This window comes from Lactuca sativa, chromosome 7, assembly GCF_002870075.4.
Source record: "Lactuca sativa cultivar Salinas chromosome 7, Lsat_Salinas_v11, whole genome shotgun sequence".
NCBI classification, from domain to species: Eukaryota; Viridiplantae; Streptophyta; class Magnoliopsida; order Asterales; family Asteraceae; genus Lactuca; species Lactuca sativa.
In genome coordinates this window covers 146,507,021-146,523,134 of record NC_056629.2, presented here as the reverse complement: position 1 = coordinate 146,523,134, position 16,114 = coordinate 146,507,021, and the positions used below count along the sequence as shown (strand labels likewise).

General features: G+C 34.5%; 1 protein-coding gene and 1 long non-coding RNA gene across 4 annotated transcripts; both read right to left on the bottom strand.

The window, feature by feature from the left end:
- Window positions 1-5,217: 5,217 nt before the first annotated feature.
- Window positions 5,218-8,038, bottom strand: LOC111893998 (uncharacterized). 3 transcript variants are annotated; one of them, XM_052765294.1, is made up of 10 exons: window positions 7,814-8,038; window positions 7,065-7,260; window positions 6,860-6,963; window positions 6,669-6,783; window positions 6,443-6,580; window positions 6,029-6,094; window positions 5,909-5,947; window positions 5,749-5,785; window positions 5,560-5,681; window positions 5,218-5,493 (listed from the first exon to the last, which is right to left on the bottom strand). In XM_052765294.1, the coding sequence occupies exons 4-9, from the start codon at window positions 6,711-6,713 to the stop codon at window positions 5,647-5,649; spliced, it is 360 nt and encodes a 119-aa protein (XP_052621254.1). In that variant the 5' UTR covers window positions 6,714-6,783; window positions 6,860-6,963; window positions 7,065-7,260; window positions 7,814-8,038; the 3' UTR covers window positions 5,218-5,493; window positions 5,560-5,646. The 3 variants fall into 3 exon arrangements, with proteins under 3 accessions (XP_052621254.1, XP_023745835.1, XP_023745833.1); XM_023890067.3 differs by having other exon boundaries at window positions 5,218-5,479; window positions 7,704-8,037; XM_023890065.3 differs by having other exon boundaries at window positions 5,218-5,479; window positions 7,814-8,037.
- A 3,896-nt stretch (window positions 8,039-11,934) lies between these two features.
- On the bottom strand, window positions 11,935-14,218 carry LOC111893965 (uncharacterized). The gene is made up of 6 exons (XR_002851062.3): window positions 13,644-14,218; window positions 13,050-13,143; window positions 12,693-12,856; window positions 12,420-12,571; window positions 12,227-12,314; window positions 11,935-12,144 (listed from the first exon to the last, which is right to left on the bottom strand). It is a non-coding gene; the product is annotated as an uncharacterized LOC111893965 (long non-coding RNA).
- Between the last annotated feature and the right edge of the window lie 1,896 nt (window positions 14,219-16,114).

The window sequence follows — 16,114 nt, the reverse complement described above, 5'->3', positions numbered from 1 at the left end:
AAAATTTGGTAGTTTTGGTGGCTCTCCAGAGCAGATCTGAAGAAAAATTGGTGGCTCGTCGGAACAAATATGTCATGGAAGGAAGACACGACGACGACTGTGGGGGATCACCACAACAACGACAAAGACGAGACATTAGTGGTTCCAGATATGAAACTTTGATGACAGATTTAAGTGTTAATGTTGGTGGTCGAAGGTTGCGAGGTGGAGGTATCGTCGGCGGCGGTACCAATGGTGAGGTGGCCGTCGACGGTGCTGGATGTGGTGGTGTTCATCAAAGATTATTGAAGGTGGTGAGAGAATATTTATTTTGTTTTGGGAGAATAATGAAGAATGATATCATATCTAACATATGTAATATGAGTGGTTTTTAGAGTTCTTAACCTTTTGTGGTTCTCATTTGAACCTTATATATATATATATATATATATATATATATATATATATATATATATATATATATATATATATATATATATATATATAGGGTAAAGTGAATATACCTAACAACCTTATATAAGCTTAGGTACCTAACTCCATAATAATACATCGATTTGTATCATCTTTACATTGTAATTGTCTAAGGTTCTTAAACTTCAACCCCATAACTTGATTACTTCCAAAATATTTGGACTTTCACCAATATCTTTCTTTTACATCACGTCTTTCTACCGAATACCACCTGATGGGCTTCATATCCTACCGCTACAAATGAAAGGATGTAGGAGAAATATAATGATGAATTTGCAAATTTTTTTGAAGTAAATCAAGTTTAGGGATGAAGTTTAAGAACCTTGGATGATTGCAATGAAAATTTAATACAAAATGACGTAGTTTGATGAGGTTAGGTACCTAAGCTTATATAAGGTTGTTAGGTATATTCACTTTACCCATATATATATATATATATATATATATATATATATATATATATATATATATATATATATATATATATATATATATATATATATATATATATATATATATATATATATATATATATATATATATATATATAAACCTATTAAATAGTCACTTTTTTAAGGGTTTACAATACACCATGATAATTTAGATATCGGTAATGAGATGTGTCATCTAAATCTAAACCATGATGAAAAGTACCACCCACACCTTGCCCTGGTCGTGGACCATATTAGGATCGGTTACGATGGGTGGCATATCTTACATGGTGAGTGTAGTAGGTGGACCAAGAGGAATGGACGCTGGATTCTTTTAATTTAAAGTTCACTCTCTCTATATATCTCAATCGTTATTGCCAAACATCGTAGGAGGTTGTGTTAAATTAGTTCATCACCGAAAAAAATGTGCACTATTAATTACAGGATACCTCAACCCTAGCGGTTTACCATGCATATTTCTTTTTTGTTTCAGTACCCATAACAAATCAAAAAGGAAATGGTTGGTTTGATTTTTTTTACAAGATCTGAAATCAATTGCCTTGTATGAATTTGCACTAAATCTTTGAGTTTTTTCAAGATTTGAAATCAATTTCTTGTTTATGGATTTTCACTGAAATTCACTTTTAAGTTCTTTTTGTTTTCGTAAGCTTGGATCATTCTTATGTTATTGGATTTATTATGAAATCGATTTTTGAGGGATTTTTTTTTTCAAAATATTGTGTCAATTTCCAGCAATATGGATTTATTCACTATTTGGAAACAGTGGCGGAGTCAGGGTCAACGTAAAGGGGTATCCCGAACCAATGGGTTCGGTTTCTCGGTTTTTCAGTTTTCCAAACTCAGTTTCAGGTTTAAACCCAAATGCATTCAAAAGTTGAACTTGTTGAGTATTGAAAATCTTGTCTTACTTATATATAACAGTTGAACTTGTTTCATTTTATGGCCGATGTGGAACAATTTTAGAATTATAAGAAATAAGAAAGAAGTTGAAGGGATATAGGATAGAAACTAATAAACAAAAAAATTAACATATGTCAAGCCCAAGATTCGAACTTACAACCTCTAGAAAAATATCATATCGTCATAACCAACTAAACCAACTAGAGATTTTGTTATTTTTTCGCAAAAAAATTTATATTAAGGAACACAAAATAAACAAAATTTTTCGGAAAATTTTATACTACTAAATTTTTTTTGAGGTGCATCCCTGGATACCCGGGATCCAATGTAGATCCGCCAGTGTTTGGAAGCTTGTTTTCTTCATTACTAGATGTGTGTCTGTGCATAGCACCGATGATAAATGGTTTTTTTGATGAGTAGTTTTCTTACGGGGAAATAAATAAATAAATAAATAAATATATATATATATATATATATATATATGTGTGTGTGTGTGTGTGTGTGTGTGTGTGTGTGTGTTCGTGCAAAGCTACAACGCTAAATATCTCTTTTGATGAATACTTTTTTACAGGAAAATAATTATTAAATTTTATTATTATTTATTATGTAATAAAAAATATTACCACTTTTAATTAAACTATTTATGTTTAAAACTTATATTTATATTGTTTGGTTATACATTTAATGTAAATTAATTATTATTGTGCCTAATTTAAGAAATATAAATTAATTTAATATTTTAAAATTATCATTTTGTTCCAAATTAATTTTTTAATTTTTTTTTTTTTGGAAACAGCCAATATTATAAAGGCTCACCCAACTAGCAAGTAGATAGAGGGGAGCAAGAAACAATCAAAACGTACAATTAAAGTTTAAACAGAAAATGGGTGGACAGTGAATTCCTCCTAGTTACAAGTACATCCTCTACTCCTATATTTAATCCATGTAAACACCGAGGCCTTGATATTGTCCACCACACGACTGGGGTGGACGAATCTCCCCTGAAATAGTCGGTCATTACCTGCTCTCCATAGATTCCATAACGTCCCATAGCAGATGGCTGTGAGTCTCTTCCTTTTCTTAGGGCATCTACCCCAATTGGCTGCGAAGTGAATTGTTTCTTCAATGTTTTGTAAGTCTGAGAAAATAATACCACACCACAAGAAGACATGCTTCCATACCAAACAACGCACCAGCACATGGTTCGCGCATTCATAACCTTCAATACATGAGCTACAGTAGCATGTATCAATATGTATACCTCTTTTTGATAGAGCCATTGCAGTAGGAATCCGTCCCAATGCAGGACGCCAGGTAAAAGTGCTGATTTTTATCGGGATGAGTTTACACCAAGATATCTGAATTGGGTGGTTGTTAACAGGGGGGATATAATCTAACTTTCTCCTTAAGGCGTTGACTCTATACATTCCATCAGATGTTAGCGGGCATGAAATTCGGTCATCACCCAGCTGGAGTCTGAATGAGCTGATGACAGAAGAGACATCTTCCACTTGCGAGGATAAGCCAGCAACAACAGGGCAGGATTTCCATCTCCAGTTTAGACCTCCCTGTTTTATTCTTTCTGCCACCCTACATGATTTTTTCTTCTCCAATTCATATAGTCTTGGATATAGCAATTTTAATTTCTCGGAACCTACCCATGTGTCGTGCCAATATTGTGTATTATCCCCACATACAACAATTTTACTAAAGATATTATTAAATCTGTATCCCATCTCTTCAATGTCTTTTTTGGTTCCAACTATGTTTTTCCAAACACTTGTGATACTTTTTTTTGCTAGATGATCAGCCGGTTTGTTTTTCAAATTTTGTAAACCAATAATGAAGATGATTCACTTTTGATTCGCCACCACCATTTTACCAACAATGCCATGTTTAGCGCGCGTATAGAGCCTACCCCTAGGCCCGCAAGTTCCTTAGAGGCAATTACTTTCTCCCAAGATACCCAATGTATTTTTTGCTTCTCTTCATTTCCGCCCCATAAGAACTTCCTTCTGATCCTTTCCAGTTCAGCTATAACACCAATAGGAGCCCTAAAAAGTGACATGTAATATGTTGGAAGATTACCTAAAACAGCCTTGATTAGTGTGAGTCGCCCACCGACTGAAAGGGTTTTAGATTTCCACCGCGAGAGTTTGGAACGAAATTTATCAATTATTGGTTTCCAGTTCTTTTTTAAGTTCATATTGGCACCAACCGGTACCCCGAGGTAGGTAAAAGGGAGCGAGCTGGTTTCACACCCTAGGATATGAGCCCATCGTGAGGTTTCACTAAGGGATACTCCAACACCAAAAACTTTGGACTTGTGAAAATTTACTTTTAGACCTGAGGATACATGGAAACATTTGAGAATAGAAGCAAGATTCTTCAAGTTAGATCTCGACCATTCACCGATGAATAGCGCATCATCCGCATAAAATTTTGGTAACATTTATGATTTTGTTAATATAAATTAATTTATATAGATGAAGTTAATATTTTAAAATTATTATTTTGTTCCTAATTATTTTTTTAATAGCCTTCCTTAATTCAAGTCTTTAAACTTTTTGCAAGTATTTATGATTGTGTCATGTAAATAGATTTGTACAAAAAGCTTTTTATTTTATACCTCTTAAATTCAAAATATAACTAATATTTTTATAATATAGTATAAGATTTTTTCATTGTTCATGTATTAATGTTTTTCTTAATCTCGTCTTTATTTGAAAGTTGGGCATGTATGTCGAATCTGGTGGTAATTATTAGACCTTATAATATAAATATGTTTTTATTAAACCTTTTAAAAAAAATCATAAACCTATAAAAAAAAGTTGCATAGGCAACACACAGCCACATCATCTTTGTTTAACCGGTGAAATGTGGTAAATAAATTTTGCTAAAAAGGCAAATAACAAGTTGGCCAATCTAGACTATACACTACAAAAAAAATGCCAATTAGTGACCAAAACAAAATGGTCACTAACAATAGAATGAATTGTCACTAAATGATTTAGTGACCAAAATTCTGGTCGTCACTTTTCGTCACTATAGGTCCGTCACAAAACCGATTAGTGACCAGATATAAATATGGTCACTAAACAGTGACTAAAATATACTCGTCACTAAATCTGTGACGACCCACTTCATCACTAAATGTTGTCACTAATCAACGAAAGTCCTCACTGTTTTATCCGATTGTGACCACAGAAAGTGGTCACTATTCTATCTAATTAGTGACCATAACAGGTCGTCACTGATTTATAATATTAGACACAAAAAGGGGGTCAATAATTAAGAAATTATTGAAACATCAAATGTCATTTTTAATATGAAATATAACATCCAATTAGACAAAAGAAAAATCAATCTACAAATTTTTACAATACAACAACAATAACCAATTAAATCGTCACAATTATAATATGAAAATTAAATGTCATTTTTAAAAAACAAAATCCATATATTTTATCTAATATTTCAAAAAACAAACATATAAAGATCAATGTGGATTAAAAGTAAATTCAATTGCTTCCAAGGGTAAACTTGTGTGTAACCAACCACACACATATAGGTGAAAGCTTAAAGTTGAAAGGGATGAGGTTCTTTTGTGAACGATGATTCTCAAAAGGTAAAACATCTCTCTTTTCCTCCTTTCTCTGTTGCACACATTCTTCATCTAGTCATTGTCACTACCAAAATAAATAAAAAATAAAATGAAATGTGTGTGTGAGGGTACCTTGATTAAAGCTTCTAGTAAGTTTTTGGCTTGATCAAGATTGCGTCTCACTTGATTGACAAATAAAATGTAAGATTAAGAAGCTTTTCAAATGATTGGACATTGTTTTCTCTTCTTTGCATCTGAAAATATATAAACATTTTTTAATACCTTAGATTATGTAAAAATATGAAGAATTGACAGACTTACCCTTCTTGTATGAAGTCTGTGAGCTTTCTCCCTTGGTCTAAATACATTGTATGGGTTGGTGTCATTAACCGGAGGAGGTGGTTGTAATAACAACAAAAAAGAAACAAATTTATTTTTTACCATTCAGGGGCAAAATGGTCATTTGAAAGAGGAAACTAACCTGTAGGCGGCGTAGAATGGGTTTAAGCCATCTTTCACGCTGATAAAAAAAGGAACAACTTTGTAAGCAAAAATTAAAAAGCATAAAACCAAGAGTACTCATTGTTAAAAAATGAGATACCTTTTCTTTCCGGTAACTGTGAATTGACTGGAATACCCCATATTGTATGGAAAGAGCTTGAAGGGCCTACCAAATAGATAAAATTCAAGATATAAATGCAAATTGAAAAAAAATCCTAAGAGTTATATAGATTGTGATAATATCATAATAATAATAAAAATGAAAAATACCTCATCTACAATATCAAATGTTTTTTAAATGACTCACATCTAAGCAAATTCAATCGCTTTACTTTTATAATCAATAAGCAGTTTTTTAAATCGACTACTAAAATATATATAAAAAATGACTCACATTTAGGTCTATAAGCCTATTCACCAATTTAAAAAGCAAACTATGATTGATTTTTGGTAATATAAAGTTAAAAACATATTCATGTAAAAAGTAATAAAAAAACATAATTAATAAATTTACCAAATCTGTATATTGTTGAGTGATGGATCCTTTTCTGCCTTCAATACGCCTAGCACGCTCGTATATTGTTGCCAAATCCGTATACATATACCCAGGATGCCCTCGCCTACCAGGTACTTCCTCTCTAGCGGCAGAGACCTGCAATTGACAGACAGAACAAGGGTATAATGGTCATTAAATGCTTTTAGAACACCTAAATGAAAATGCATATTTGCAAAAATAATACCTCTCGGAGGGCATCAACATAGGAACTCATGTTTCCCGCATTCATACGCCAAATATTCGGCTGTGGTAAGAGCAATACGTGGAGTAATGATAACCTCAATTGTAGGATTATTGGCCTGTAAATGTAAATGCAAATCAATTAAAAAAATTCAATCTCATCTTGTAATTACAAATTAACAAATAGTTACTTACCAAGTTCAAAAAAAGAGTCACTCTCTCCATTGATCCGTTTTCCTCAAAATCACGTTTGAAAAATTGTGCAGTTTCCATGTTCACTCCAGAGACAATTATATATTCTGTAGAAACATTAGAAAGTTGAGACATCATCAAGGCATATAATAATAATAATTGTACTTAAAAAAAACCCAGGTATGTTGCCATAATAATGCAAGCTTACCCATTCCAATCTCAAGTGTTGCCTCCTCCATGCCATTACTTTTTTGTGCAACTCCCATATTCAACTTCACCAATAGCAAGACGAGAAAGTACAATCTAGGCAGTTGGCACCAGTCTTCACACATTTATCCAACTTATCATAAATGATATTCCACTCTGCATCAACTATAGACTGATATTGCAATGGATCTGAAAGTCTGTTGATAAAAACAAAAAGAATGTTAAGTGTTAAATCATAATCAAACTAAACAAATAAGATCATATCACTAATTAATCACCTCAAAATTTCCATAATCCGGAAGATAAATAACAGAAAAACACAAAAAATTCCAACATTACTCAGAGGTACACAACAAATCGATCATAAAACCTCAAACTAAACAGCGGGGAACAAATGCCACCACGACAGCCCTCAATCGGAAACATACAATAAAGTTAAAGAAATCGACTCCTTTCATAAGTGATTACGTATTTCTATGTGTTTTCGATTGTGTGTGTTCATACGTGCTTGTGTAAGTGTGTGATTGTGAACAGGAATCAGAATGGAGTCGAGAACCGGAAAAGTAGGTAGAGGAGGATGTCGTCCCTAAGCAATCAACGAGGAGGAGGAGAAGAGAGATTGAGGAAAGGATAAAATTACCTTTCGACATTTAGTAATGATGAACACAGAATCAAATGCGAGGAATTAAGCTCCAATTGAGGTTTTCGAGCCCTAATCACACCTTAATCAAATTTTGGGGAAGTTATTACCTAATCGAAGCTTCAATTGGGGAAACTAGGGCTTCAAACTTTGGAGCACGGTACTGTAGTGAACGAAGGAGAAAGTGGTGATTCGATGCGGTAGCAGCGCCGACGGAAGACGGAAGACGGAAGGCGAGGTAACGATGGTGGCGGTGTTCGATGCAAATTGTGAATAGAGGAAAGCGAGGGGAGGTCTACATAGCGTGAATACGTAATGGAGATGATAACCACATTTTGCTTTATTTTATTAGTATTTAACCCTCAACTTATCCTGCCGAGTCACCCCTTCATCTTTTAAGCATTTCCACTAAGACTCTTACTAGGATTGTTATTACTCCAAACCCCTTTATACCAAATTACGAAATTACCCTTAACATCAAATGAGTAAATATCACTAAAATGAAATTAACAGACATGTATGTAATGACACCATGTTATTTAACATTGTATATTTAATGTGAAATTACCACAATGCACTTCCATCGAATAAACCATCATCGTGGCCATTTACATAATATGAGTTTATAATTCTTATTTTGTTTTTAAATTTATAATAAAATTTGTTCGGTGATCATTATTATACGGTCCTAACCTTTTTGCAATTTTCAACGTATATTCAATTACTCGTTACTATTTTTCAGCTCATAAATATATAAATAGCTAGTGACCACTATGTTTGGTCACTAAGTTTTTAATCCAGTCACCACTATTTTTGCTCACTGAGTCGCCAATCAGTGACCACTATTTTTGGTCACTAAGTCTCTAGTGCTACTATTTTTCATCATTAACCTTCCAATCTAGTGACCATTATTTTTCGTCACTAGGTCTCCAATATAGTGACCACTATTTTTGGTCACTAATACTTTCTATAACGTAATTATTTAAACTTTATTCTACACTTAGTGACGGGTGAGTGACGACCATCATGATAGTGGTCATTAAATTTGTAGTATTACCAAAAATTTAGTGACGACTAAATATATGGTGACTAAATGATGTTATTAGTGACCACATCTTAGGTCGTCACTAAAAACTGGTCACTAAAATAGACTTTTCTTGTAGTGATAAAAAACCTTCAAAGTGAGTATACTAAAAACTAGATCTTACAATTCCAGACACGAATACACGAATTTGTGAGAGATACGACATGATACGAATACATGACACGAATACATCTTAAAAATTGAGATAAAGCTTATTTCTCATCGCATAATGGTATCGTGTCAAATTCATGGCTAACATGTTTTTATGACACGAATACATGAATTACCAGGTTTACTAAAAACCAATAGATGGTTCAGTCGTATCAAAAAACATTAACTATTTATTTAACAATGTAAAATGACCAAAATATATCATTTAATTTCTTTTACCAAGTGATAATAATAAATATTAAAAATTTAATGCCTTTTATGTTGTTCCATAATAATAATAATAATAATAATAACAATACTAATAATAATAATAATAATATATACCTTTATGAACACAAACACCTATTTATTAATTTTAAAAATAGTTTTTCAAAATAGATTTAGCACTTATTGAAACAAAGGGTGTCAATTTTACCTCAATAATCAATGGTAATTTCATAGAATAACTTTCATAGAATGCATAACATATACTACAAGAAATAGAGCCTTTAGCGGCGACATCAATAGCGGCGACTGGGAGCTTTAGCAGCGACAAATTAAATTGTCGCCGCTAAAGGCTGAATGACACTGATCCGCTATTTGACGTTCTGGTAAATGCGAATCATCTGATCGTGGTTCTAATCTAATGGCTAGGGTGTTTGTGGAACGCATATGGAAATACCGGCGACTTTTGTCGCCGCTGAAGATCCAAAATAGTCACGGCTAAAGATAAAAAATGAAGCGGCAATAATTATCTCCTGATAGTCGCCGCTAAAGCCCAGCTTGTCGTCGGAAAAGGCTTCGTTGCTAACGGCCGACACAGTTAAACCCAGAAAACTCGATCATTTTTCCTTTTGCTCTTTTGTTTCATTCCCTTAGCCTGTTTCTCTTCTCTCGTCTGCATCTTACTTCGCCGATTATTATGGGATACTAGTGACATTTATCAATTTTGGGTGTGTGAAATTCTCCACAAAGAAGATACCACCGGTGGAGAAAGATTTTCGGGTGAGGACCAAGCTTTTCTGGCGACACCAACCTTTTTCCGGCGACACCAAGCTATTTCCAGGTCAATTTTCGGTCTCTTTTCTCTTTTAACATCGATTTTATGCTTATTGGAGTGGTTAATTGCAAAAAATTGTCATTTTCAATTTTGTTGGTTGTGTTGCTACGTTCCCGACCACCACCCGCGACTACCGCCACCACTGGACCCTTTTCATTGATTTACGCCACCACAGGTTCTATTACTTCTATTTATTGTGAAATTTTAGTTTAATTGCAAAATATGTGTAGTGGTATCAATTATTTGAAAATTATATATGTATATATATTTGATATTTGAATGTAAATCTATGTAAATTTGGTGTATATATGTCAATGTATGTGTGTTTGATGCAATGTGCTTTGGCTTTTTGTCTTAATTTAAAAATAGCAATATACTTTGATAGCTTTTGTTTATGTTTGATAATTTAACTTATAAGTTTACATATTTTGTTATTTATTATGTAGTTGGAAAATCTTTGTGCAATACTCAACGAACCGGTATGTAGGGATGAGTTTATTCGTTTTTTCAATCACAAAATAATCGAGGAAACGATAGGAAGTGAATTTCCATTTACTGATCCAATCTTTTACGGAATCGATCCCCTTTTGACCGAAAGATGATAGTATGTAGGAAGGAGTTTTATTTGCATATTACACTTGTTGTCACGTTTTGCTACTTGTTAGATTGTAAAACTTTTGGTTGTTTTCTGTAATTACCTGCGACATTATTACCGGTGACAATATTACTTTTGATATTTAATCGGATCTGTAGTTATCGGCGACACTATTACCGGTGACACTATTAATTTTGATATTTAATTTGATGTTTGTATTGTAATTATTGGCGACAATATTATTTTTGATATTTAATTGAATATTGTTATGTAATTACCGGCGACATTATTACCGGCAACCAAAATCGTTGATTAAAAAGTAATTAAAAATGAAAATGTTATTACCGCCGACATTATTACTGGCGACTGCACTTTTTAGCGGCGACTATGTCATTGGCAGTGGCAATTCTCTTTAGCGGTGACAAGGTGATCAATAGCAATAAAACAGTAGCGGCGACTTATTAACGGTGACGTGTCGCCGCGATTACCATTACCAGCGACAATGAAACCCTTTAGCGTCGACTTTTGTTACCACTAATTGCCTTTTTCCTTGTAGTGATATGTTGGATGAACAAAAAATACAATATGGTTAGTGTACACAACACAATACATGTTCCACAATACACGGACAAGACAAAATTGACCATACAAATAGGTTTTTAAAAATTTTCAAATTTATTCAACACAATAGTTGTCATATAATACACAACATTTCGTACCACCACATAGACAAACGTATATGAAATATTGTTTGGAACTAATGATTTAATTTCACCTGTAACCATCATCGCCAATCACCATATATCTTATCAAAAATAACCACCATACATGCAACTTTATCTAATAAGATTTCACGAAATTAGTCTTTAGGACCAGACATACAACTTTTGCAAACCATATGAACGAGAAATGTTAAAAATTTTAGAATGTAACTAAAACTATAACTTATTCTACAAATAATTATAAAAAAGTTTCGATAAATCACTACTAGAAAACTAGTGCAATAGCTACAACACAATCCGTAGCTATTCCGTAGCTATAAGCGGATAGCTACGGAATTGCTACGGAAAAATCTTTGTAGCATAATGGCCCTTTGGAAAATTATAACTACGGATTAGCTACGGAATTTTCCGTAGCTACCATAGCTACAGAAATATATAGCTACGGATTTCCTACAGAATAGTTACGGAATTTAATAGCTTCAGAATAGCTACGGAACTAAATAGCTACGGAAGTAAACAGCTACGGATTTTCTGTAGCTAATCCATAGCTAATTGCTTTTTATTTTAAAAAAAAAAAACAATAATTTTTTTAAATAAAAAAACAATTAATTTGGTCAAAATGAAATAAAAATTCATTACATTAAACTACAAAATGTCAAATACATTACTAAGTGCTTAACACATTACAAAAACATCATTTTCCAAAAATAAATATTACAATAAGCATCATCTATACAACAAAATAAAAAATTTGGTCAAACTGAAAAATACGTTGCTATTTACAACACTTACATTGCACTGATACAAGGCATAGTCTTCATCATTTGGGCCTAACAAAACAAAAAATTTATAAGTTATTCAAATTTATCGTATAACATAAAATACATAATTGATAATTCTACTCTTACTCACCCAGGTTTTCTAGTTTAATAGCCTTGAATCCAACCTCATCTTTATTTGTCAAATATTGTCTACAAGGATCAATGCTTACAACCACAGCCTTTAAAATAAACATAACATATTTAGATGCAAAACATTAAATGGACAATAATACCCTTACTTCTAAATGACAAGATTTATCAAAATTTCACACGTTTGGATTTACCTTGCCTTTTCCTCACAATCCCACGTTAACATTGATATCGTCCGATTGTTTAGTCCTACAATACAACTTGTTGCAACAACCTGTATTTCCAGGTGATGACTAAATAATGGAACCAAAGGAAAGTCATTGTGTTTTGACAGCACCATCAACACCTGCAATCACAACAACAAAGGTCTTGTAAGAATTAAAATAGGAAATGTTCATTCAGTAAATTAAAAATGAGAAATCTATTTCAGAAATGAATGTATCATCACCATAAATATTGAATCTCACCAAAGCAATATAAAGGGCAAAATAGGAAAAAGATGACTCGGAAGGAGGAAAAAGATGCCCAATTCCCTAGTTGGAACCACAATCAATGCTTGTAGAGCTGATGTTTATGTGTTTATTACTGAAAAAATCTATAACAAGTATGCCAAAGTTTTCCCTGAACCTGTCTTTAGAACCAAATAATAATATTAATGAGTAAGTAGATAAATCATGGAAGAGGTTATATGATAATGTTCATAAATGAACCATTTTACACAGGGATAAATTTGGTATTGATATATACAATACATTATAATTAAGAAAAGTTCCATGAAAAATGTAGAAACAGAAAAAGTCTTAAGCAGTTAAGAAAATATTCACCTGGGCATGGAGAATGCAATCTTGGCCAGAGAATAGAATTGGTAGAGCTTATCTTTGTATCTCTGTAGGCATAAGGAATCCAAGTTCTTCAATTCTGAAAACAAAGTCAGGAAAATCAATCATCTCATACTTTTTAGCATTGGTGAAAGCAAGAAATCCTCCTAAATACATCTCAATTTGTAAACATGAGTTCCTTGTAGCCCCTTGTTCAATTATTCATCAAATCAATCTAAATGTGTCTCAATTTGTAAATGTAATCTTAAGACAATGTTCTGTTGTTTGGAGTATATACTTTATTTAAGAAGTTATATTTACTTGTCATGATATCAAAGGCCACAAATGATCCCACGATTATGTTAATGTGATTTGTCAATGGTAATTCTAGTATACAAAAAGCTAGAATCGTAGTAACTGTATGTACATTAAGCTTCAATATAATCACTACTATAATTGTAACATTTTCTATGGAGTCATTGAGAAGTAGAAATCGAGAAAAAATGAAGTAATTGAGCATTAGATATCAAAAACTCGCATTATTGTTGTATACATGAAGTAAATATCAAAAAATAAAATAAAATAAGTCTAGGGTTTTACTTGCAGATGAAATCGAGCAGCAGCAGAGAAGAAATCGAGGAGGAGATATGCGACTGAGGAAGTAGAAATCGAAAACTCATTGCAAGGTTGGTTTAGCGGTGACAGTATGGTCGACCGGTGGTGATGCTAAAGCGGTGATGGTGATGTCGATTGTAGATGAAATTGAAGACGAAAAGATTGAAGAAGAAAAGGTTTAGCGGTGACAGCAAGGTCGACCGGTGGTGATGCTAAAGCGGTGATGGTGATGTCGATTGCAGATGAAATTGAAGACAAAAAGGTTGAAGAAGAAAAGGTGGGAGCGGTGGTGATGCTAAAGCGGTGATGGTGATGTCGATTGTAGATGAAATTGAAGACGAAAAGATTGAAGAAGAAAAGGTTTAGCGGTGACAGCAAGGTCGACCGGTGGTGATGCTAAAGCGGTGATGGTGATGTCGATTGCAGATATTCCCACAATAAGCTAATTTAAGTGTTTGGATAAAATCTAGCTTATTAGGCTAAATAAGCTAATTTTAATATAAGCTAATTTAAGTGTTTGGATAAAATATAGCTTATTAGGCTAAATAAGCTAATTTTAATAAGCAGGGAAAAGAAAAAAAAATGGGGGCAATAGGATTCTAACTCGGATTCTACATGTAGAATGTCAAGGATTCAACCAACACACCGGGTATGCGACATCCATATACAAAAGCTCCTTAAGTTATTTTATACAATACCGAAGTGCATTCCTTTATTATTATTATTATTATTATTATTATTATTATTATTATTATTATTATTATTATCCGTTAGTTTACCATAATCACCCTCAAGAAATTGAATTTTCCACTATGTTCCCATATGTAAAATCCGGTGAGGTTTTGGGGCGCTACCTCTCGACCCTGCCCGCTGACCTGTCAGTAGGACCCCATCCAGGGGCTCTGCCCCTTTGGAAACCCCGGACCCAGGGGCTCTGCCTCCGGACCCCCGACTAATTGTCGAACCGGCTTCTAATTCGATCTTATACATGCGTGCACTCTGCACAACCCCTTACATATATTAGAGTACAAATTATGAAGCCCCTTAGCTCACATGTTAGTTCCAGTTACTTAAAATGACATGGTGACACTAAAATCACCAACAATTCAGGGTGTTCTAAGAATTGAACCCATCAACCCATTTGTTTGTAACAGCCCGGAATTTCAGATATTGCTATAATTATGATTTTGGGTGTTTTAAGAGGGGACTCGGCGAGTTGGAGCTCAGACTCACCGAGTAGGATCGCGGATCTGGTCGCGGGTTCGCGACTGGACTCGACGAGTCCGGATATGGACTCGGCGAGTCCACGCTGTGTAGCGAAACCCTAACCGTCCAGGTTTGGGACACATATAAGGGGCCTTATGGCCGTCATTGTTCGCCCTAGTTCTCTGAGAGAAACCCTAATTCGATTGTGAGCATCTGGAGCAAGGTAGAAGGCCATTATTGATCTTGGAAGTGTTATTTTGCAAGGAGGAGGAGGCTTGGTTAAGGGGACAGCAAGAGAAGCCACATTCTGAGGATTTGGGGACATAGAGAGCACGTTATTCAGGTAATATTTCGAGTTGCATTCTTCTATGTTGATGTGTATATGGATTTAGGGTTTATTGAACCCTTTTGTGGCTAGATTGAGTGTTACCTTAGTCCCCCAAGCGATTGGAACCCTGTATTGGGACCTTTGGAAGTCCAGAATGTCCCATGCCTGAGCATTTCGGGAATCAATGGAGGTTTTGGATTGGAATCCTTATGCCTTAGGTCAAAATGTAAATTATGAGTCATGGGGTGTATTATGAGCACCGAAATGAGGACCTTACGTGTTGAACCAGTCTAGGAAGGCCAGACCTATGAATGGTCGGAGCAGATCTGACCTTAGTAAGCAGTTTGAGCGGTTGCATGGCATGGACTCGCCGAGTCCGATGAGCAGACTCGGCGAGTAGCTTGAAGATTAACTGGGACTCGCTGAGTTGTTCTTCAGACTCGGCGAGTTGAGTCGGGGTGGCCCCGCGATTCTTCCAGGAGGAACTCGTCGAGTCAAGGGGGATACTCGACGAGTAGAAAGGGAATCTTAGAGAATTGGTGAGAACGTGTAGACTCGCCGAGTCGCCCTAGCGCTCGCCGAGTCCGGTTAAAGTTGACCGTTGACCGTCGACCAGAGTGGACCTGTGTTGACTTCTTAGGGATAGTCAACATTAGAGATATAAAGTGTTAACTGGGGACATATGATGTTATAGGAGGATTAGAGCTCGGAGAATCGGGCACGAGGGATTCCCAGGGTGGTGAGATATCGAGACACGCGAGGTGAGTCTTCTCACTATACTGTACCCGGAAGGGTTTGACTGTGTGACCGGAAGGTCGGATATGATATGAGATATACGTGCTATATGTGATAAGTTAATTGTTATACGTGCTATGTATGTTATGTGGGCCGGAAGGCATTATGTTAAGGGTCGGAAGGCGAT

Coding starts and splice junctions, on each gene's coding strand:
- LOC111893998 (XM_052765294.1), bottom strand. CDS start 6,713: ATGAATGCGGGAAACATGAGTTCCTATGTTGATGCCCTCCGAGAG. Junction 6,095..6,442: donor CTCAACAATATACAGATTTG/GTAAATTTATTA, acceptor TCTATTTGGTAG/GCCCTTCAAGCTCTTTCCAT. Junction 5,948..6,028: donor ACAGTTACCGGAAAGAAAAG/GTATCTCATTTT, acceptor TTTTTTTATCAG/CGTGAAAGATGGCTTAAACC.